The following is a 7,325-nucleotide window of genomic DNA, read 5'->3' on the forward strand; positions in this document are numbered from 1 at the left end:
CGTTGATCTTAACGGCCATCTTAGGGAAAGTGTTACGGTCCGCCATGGATGTGCACATCTGTGCCCACAATCGTTATTTATCACCTCCTACATGTCGAGGCTGTAAAAACACGGTATGTGCTTGCTTAATTGCCAACAAATCAAGCAGGATGGCTATTTATAGAACATGTTTTTTTATCACTTTTAAGCCATGGTTATCCATGAGGGTTTTTCTGCAAGCATGTTTGGCTACTAGAGTCCATGATGAGGTTGCTGGGCGCAAAATATATTAGCCTTGAAAGGGAAAAATGTCCGCTTTCCTAATTGTAGAGAAAACCAGGTCGATGGGGATTGCACCAGGACAAAGAAATTAAAACTGCAGTATAAAGTGGCTGCCAAGTTGCCATTCAGGCGAGTACAGTTTGTAAGCCTGACAGTGCAATTCATTCTGCAGAAACTTTTTTCTTCATTTTTTCTTAGCACGATTTTCTTTTTCAGTCGCCCTCCCTTGCATGAATATTTTTCCCATCCCCCATCACTTTTCTAATGGTCCGTTCCTAACGTTATCGGCCACTTGATCAACCGACGGCGAAGTAATTTAATTTTGTTTTATTATTTGTTCAGAACAGACTCCTTCAACTGCATCCATTGTATTCCTCATATACATGGAGCGTGTCCAAAAATATTGCCTTTGAGGTCTCTAACAAGGCACTATAACGTCACATGTCGTTGAACTCACGCCATTATTTACAAACAGCTGTCAGCTTGGCCAGATTTATGATGTTTAAAAGCTATAAAGTGAAAACCAGTTTTCTACGCAGCTATAGAAAACCCCAACACTGACTCTGAAATAATCAAAACGGATCAAGAAAGCTAAAAATACCTTAAAAGTAAAAGTGACTTCAAGAAAGATGACAATTTTTTTTTCTAAGGAAATTCAAAATTACAAAGACATACCAGTCAAATTCGGGTACCAAAGAAATGTCAAGCTTGTTAACTGTTAACATGTCATCGAAATTGTTCCCAGGTAGACTTTACCAAAAGTCACCAAATTTGAAGTTTATCGCCTTAATGGATGTAGAGCTAAAAGAGCTTAAAATTGCGAAGGGAAAGTAATTCACATCAACATGAAAGACGCCCAAACAGCCCATACAGCCTCAGTCATAAAACAAAATTCTGACTGAGGCAAGGTCTATGGTTCAATTCACTTCCTAGGTATTTAGGGTGATTATTTATTTGCCAGTAGTGTTTTACTTTCCCCCTTCCAAATAACAACAACAACAACAACCAAAAAAAAGTGGGCTAAGTGCCTCGGTTTGCCTCAAACTGCTACGGTCCTGACAATATAACAATATAACGGTAAAACAATGACAACATAACAATGGCAATATAAAACATGACGCAACGATCCAGACGATCAATCGCGTGTAGGAAGCTGTTTCTACTGATGCATGCTGGTGTGGAATACAAATATCGAGTTGGCAATATGTGAAATGTATCTAGGGATTGCATAAGTAGAAATAGACAACAATATTACAGCCTTAATTTACAGAAAAGTAAACACAGATCAAACCCGAAATGTACACTAAAATCCCTTTATTATTTAGAAGGCTTCAACTAAAGGTTCTCTGCAAATCGTTACCATCTTAGTAAATTTTCATTTCTAAAATGTTGTTACGGTCAATCGGTTTACTTGGATTTGATCGGAAATAAATAGAACAGCGGAGGAAAAGTTCAATGAATAAATACAGCAGAACCATTTATAAAACTAAAAAAACTAAATATATTGTTAACTCCAGTAAATACCGTGCATGCTCCAGTCATTCTACTTGATAATATCAGCACTTTGTTATTATAAAGTACTGTACGTGTTATTATAAACTACTTTTGCGATGAACAAGTACTGTTTGAAAAAGGGTCTTCGTTCCCCACCAACTAGTCACTGTTCTATGGTCGTGTAGATCATTGACTTTTGACCTTCTACAGAGTTTATCGTCTTTGACTTGGAACAATGGATGTGTGTTTTTCTCTTCCTGGTCAACAAATGGAATCAGATCGGTCACCACAGTTGTTTCAAGAGTTTTTGTGGGGTTCCTGTAAGCTTCGTACACCTGATCAACTGATAGCCGCACAGCCTCGGTTACAAGCTTTAAATTGTCCTTGCTCTTTTCATGTAGAAGCATTCCATCTCCATATGATGTCCACTTATCTGCTCTTACGTTTGTTACGCGCAGGCCAAATTCCCCATCTTCATCGTGCATGCACTTACTAAGTAAGTGGCCAACACTGGCTGGAGTGGTTTCCTTTCTCAACTGAACTCTTGGCGTCCTGTAATAACAAGACATGAAGGAGCTTTGTTACTAAATGTAGAGTCCATATATTCGTGGAAAAATGTTGTTGTAGAAAAAAGGTTTAATACGGGAAATACAGAGGAAATGATAATTGGAGGAATGTTTGTGTTTTGATATTAAGAATAAGTGGACGCCGATGTATGAATTAATTATTTTCTATTCGACAAATTTCTAAATCAACAGATATCTTAATTACACTTAGAAGTATAAGAAAATATGTAACATATCATTTACCTGATGTGTCCACTAGAGAAGCTGTCAGTAAGAAAATGACAAGCAAACCCGTCCAACGATAATGCTTCATGAAGGAAACTCTTACTCTCATCTCCTGCATATTCACTCGCTTCTCTCGCTTTGTTCAGAGCTAACAGATGACCCGCAAGATATGCGTCTTTAGCGTGAGGAAGGAAATGGTCGTAATTATTCTGAGCTAATTCTAACATCCGTCCATGTTTAATCGGCAGGCCACCTAGCCACATCCCACCGGTGATTTGGTCCCATTCTTTGTTGCCGATGCTTGCACCTGTTTGGCTTTCTTTGTCTAATGCCGTGATCAGCTTGTGCAACTCTTTCTGTAATTTGTCCTTCGGTGCACGAGCCAGAGAGTTGTATGCAGCAAGGAAGCGCTGCTGACGATCAGAATCAGCTTGTTTTATTCCTTTAGAAGGATCGATAATTGGATGCTCTGGTATACCATAAAAATCGCCTGCAAGTGCTATGATTTGCCCGAATGACATCTCCACACCATTTGAAAGCTCGATATGTCTTAGCTCGGCTTGTCTCAACTCGATTTTTTCTCCAATGAATTTGTGTTCGAATGAACAAAAATCAACACAGTCCTCTCCAGTCATGGGCTTGGCGTCTTCCACAGGCGTGCACATATTGAGTTCAACTTTTTCAGCTGATCCGACGCAGGTCACCGGCTTCATGTTTCGTAACTGGTAAAAAAAATTAATTCAATGTAACCAACGTTGAATTTGAGTGACAATTCATGCTGGGATTCACATATTTGGTGGTATCTACAGCTTGTCGCTTACGGAAAAAAAAGAAAAAAAACGTTGCGATGGAAATTCCTGGGATATAAAGGTGTTATTTTCTTATTCTAATTAATTTCGTGGCTAACGCTAACCGCCCCCAAACAATGCCTTGTAATTCTTTTCATTCTATTAGCGTATTCGTTAGGAACAAAAACATTCAAATTAACATATTATGTTTCGGGATGCAATTTTCAAGTATAATTCTTTCATGAATTGGAAGCGCAGAGGCAGATGAAAATTAAAATGCTTATTGAATTTTCCAGCTGTTAATTGCAAGAGTTTTCAAGAAAATTATTTCCAAATTTTGGAGGATTTCACAGCACATTCTGCAGTTTTGTGTGACGTTCGTATGATAGAGAAATTAATTTGAAATGCTCCAGGGAAGGTACATGAAACGGCTCGTTCCCTACAAAGGCTTAAAGGCTCGACAATAAACTGTACAACGTATGATTTGTATTGGTGTAAAAGCTTCCAGTGGACTTTCCAGTGGACTTTCCAGTGAACATCAGAGCGGTACCCGCGCGTTATAGCGTGACGCGGGCCTTTCGACAACTCGGTAAAATATAAGCTCTTTTCACCAGGATTAGTGCTCGTGATTATTGGTACTCTATTAGCTACTTTAGATAGTACCTCGTAGTTAAATGTTAATGAGAAATACAACGTTGACTCTTACCCTTGTGGCTGGATCTTTCAACGATATTAGGGCGAGACAGCAACAGCAATTCTTGCGCTCTCCTAATGGCTTGAGCAAATGAACTCTATGTATGCTTTGTTCTGGACATCCTCCTTATATGCGCTCCCGGAGGCAGTTCTTCCTGCTACTAGACGCCATTTGCTCTTCCGGGGGATGTCAGCGTCAACGTTATAATTATTTTTCGTGGGCTGCTCTTACGCATTGTGAAAACATCGTAACTTCATTCATACGGTGGACTCATTTGACGCAAACATGGCAGGTGTCTTTACACAGACTAGCGTATAAATGTATTTCAATGAAAGTAGGAGGTCATCCAAAAAACGTATATTTCTTGTCAACGCTAATAAAAACCTCGCACTAAGTTTAGCCTAAGTCGAATTTTCGGCTTCTTACGAGACGAATTTCTTCAGCATGGCAGGCACTTTAGAGGCTGAAACTTCGGTGAGTGGAAAAGCCGAATGTTTACTTGCAGTAGGTGACGACAAAAAAGCAACCTTTTTGGAGTGAGGTTCTCCTTTAACAAACAAAATCTGTACGGAACGTTTGCCATAAACTGTGATAGCAATCACATCCGGCCGGAGTATTCAAGTTCCCATCTCGTAAACCAGCTGACGTCATTCAAACGACCCCGCGTAAACAAGAGGAGGAGGGAGCCAAGGATAAAGTCCAAACTAAGCCATGTTGACCAACAGATTTGATTGTAACTAAAAACGAACCATATGGCACGATACAGAAAATCTCACAAAAACGAAAGATGTAATTTTCTCCTACCGTCTTGATTTTTTTTGTTTTGACTTCCGCTACAAGAACTTGCGTTATGTGCGTGTATCACATTACCATATTGCAGGCTTCCCCTGTCATGTACACACACATATTACCATATTTTGAGCTTCCCGTATTACTGGTTGGTCTTCTCGCGGACTGAGTATGACTTCCTGTATTGGGTAATGTTAAGCAATTAAAGATTATGCTTGATTTGTACTGCAAAGATGATTGTAAAATAACTCATGTGCAATTTACCCCAGGTTCGTCCATTATTCACTGCCATATAGATCGTCTCTTTGTAATTACCGCACACTAATTTTGCCTTGACTTTGATGACTAAGCACACATTCAAATATTTCTTTTTAACATTGTTTTAAAAGTAGGTAAAAATCAAGGGAGGCGATTGAGCTGCCATAGAAGCAATTAGAATAGAGGGTATTATTATTCCTTTGCAATTTATGAGCGTTTGTTCATCGCCTGTTGTGGACGAGTCGGGTGTTACCTCATTGGTTTGTTTATTTCTAGTGTTTACAATTAGCACACCAGTACTGAGTATTTCTAATTTCTAGTTAATAGAGGGGAAGGTTTTGAAACCCGGCAAACTTTAAAGCAGGAAACAAAGATTATTTATTTATTCCTTTATTTATTATTGTCTCGGAGAAATTGGCTATACAGTTACTCTTGTAAATCCGAGGTGAAATAAAGGTGATTTATCTTTTTCTCGGCTCGTGAGCGGGCTGAATTCAATAAATCCTGCAATCTGATTGGTTCCTGGAGCGGGCGGAATTTTCTCATCCGGACCGCCACAGCGGGCGGAATCCGTCAAGCTGATCTATTTTCGTGAACGAATTAGCGGTAATCGTCATCTTTCGCCCTTTTTTACACTTCCATTGACGATTAATCAACGCAAGTTTATCTCTACTCACCTTTAAATATCAAGGAAAGTCGCTGTAACTAAATTCAATTGAGTTTTTTGAAGTTGTAAGAGTTTGTTTGGCTGTTTGTAGCTCGGCGCTATAATGGCGCCTAATCCTCTGTCTCTCTCTGTACAGTTTTAAGTAAAAAATGAGTCAAATTCAGTCGAGTTTACCTCTCCGATCGTTGTCGTATTTGAGAGAATTTCTGTTGAATACACTTCACGAATTTCCTGGCTATCTGCCCCTCAATTCACGATAGAAAAGTCTGATTTCGAGTGATTCGCAACGACTAACAGAAATTGTTTTTGTAGTACAACTTCAAACTTTGCACGAAATTTCACGCCGGAAAAACACTTTTAGAGAACTTAAATGGTGAACTAAATGCAACTAACGTAAAGTAGTTCAGTATAAAATAATCTTTTCTTTAATACATCTTTCTTTGTCTAGTATTTGAGTTACTCTCTCGTTCGCTCGTTAGATTTTTTTAGCAATGGTTTCTAGAGTCTGTAGACGGCACGTAAGCCAATTTAATGACAAAGCTGCGTAAACAAACCCATTTGTAAGCCAATTTACCGCAAGAAAAAAAAGATAAAAATGTTATTGTCCGGCTTAGGGTCCGTCCGTATAGTGAAAAACTGTGACCTCGGGCTTGAAAATGCTGCCCGAGGCAGCCTCGGGCAGCATTTTCAAGATCTTGGTCACAGTTTTTCCCTATACGGACCGACCCTAAGCCGGACAATAACATATATGCATGTATGTATGTATATGATAAGAATAATGCTAAAAGGTCCAGGACCATGCACAATCTTTCGTTTTTCGCTCATACGTTATGCCTTAATTACCGGGTCGAAGTAAACAACTGCTTTGTTTCGTGTTCGGACAAGGCCAAAAACTAACCCCCCCCCCCCCCCCCCCCAAAAAAAAAAATACAGTAAAGAACTTTTTACAACCATTCCCTTGTTTAGATTATAGATAGGGATATTTTTGTGTCAGCAAGTTATGCTTAGCTGAAAAGGTAAGTTTCGCACATGAAGAAATGGAGTATGGATTTTTGAATAGATTAGCATAGAAGACGCAGGCAATAAGAATCCTTTAATTTAGAGCTTTACATAAGCAAATAACGGGAGAGGGATCCTTGCGACAAGGAGAATGAAAACATGGACGAGATAAGAATCAAACAGTTCAATTTAAATATTAAAATACACGTATAAAATGACGAAAACTGATAGGTTAGTAACAAACCAAATGTCACATGTAGTGGCATTTGGCATTACGTTCATTTACTGACAGGTGGCTCTTATGCGACAGTTCACAGTTAACATTGCATCAACTGACTTTCACAATAATGTTTTCACTAATAATGAGATCTGAAATCTGGAAGGGCAAGTTGTCTTACTTTCTCCTTAGTTTTGTTTCTTCTTTTCCCTTTCAGCCATTCAGTCTATTAGTGTACGAATGGCCTTCTCTAAACGACCTTAACTGATGCTGCTGTTGTAATCGATTTTGACGCATACGGGCCCTGTCAGACAGAGACAGCCAACGTCATTCTATAGTAGACGGACCTACGTATCGAAGAACATAC

At 39.1% G+C, this 7,325-nt stretch overlaps 1 protein-coding gene across 2 annotated transcripts; it reads right to left on the bottom strand.

The window, feature by feature from the left end:
• Positions 1-464: 464 nt before the first annotated feature.
• Positions 465-5,224, bottom strand: LOC149098504 (uncharacterized). Of its 2 annotated transcripts, XM_089278411.1 has the most exons (3): positions 4,041-5,224; positions 2,565-3,268; positions 465-2,307 (listed from the first exon to the last, which is right to left on the bottom strand). In XM_089278411.1, the coding sequence occupies exons 2-3, from the start codon at positions 3,257-3,259 to the stop codon at positions 1,854-1,856; spliced, it is 1,149 nt and encodes a 382-aa protein (XP_089134537.1). In that variant the 5' UTR covers positions 3,260-3,268; positions 4,041-5,224; the 3' UTR covers positions 465-1,853. The 2 variants fall into 2 exon arrangements, with proteins under 2 accessions (XP_089134537.1, XP_089134538.1); XM_089278412.1 differs by lacking the exon at positions 4,041-5,224 and having other exon boundaries at positions 2,565-3,888.
• Between the last annotated feature and the right edge of the window lie 2,101 nt (positions 5,225-7,325).

This window comes from Orbicella faveolata, unplaced genomic scaffold (assembly GCF_042242905.1).
Source record: "Orbicella faveolata isolate gen_17 unplaced genomic scaffold, um_ofav_v1 contig_46, whole genome shotgun sequence".
Taxonomy (NCBI): domain Eukaryota; kingdom Metazoa; phylum Cnidaria; class Anthozoa; order Scleractinia; family Merulinidae; genus Orbicella; species Orbicella faveolata.

Excerpts from the sequence above, each read along its gene's own strand:
- LOC149098504 (XM_089278411.1), bottom strand. The coding sequence starts at position 3,259 with ATGAAGCCGGTGACCTGCGTCGGATCAGCTGAAAAAGTTGAACTCAAT. Across the intron at positions 2,308-2,564 it reads TTCTCTAGTGGACACATCAG|GACGCCAAGAGTTCAGTTGA; the intron begins GTAAATGATATG and ends TTGTTATTACAG.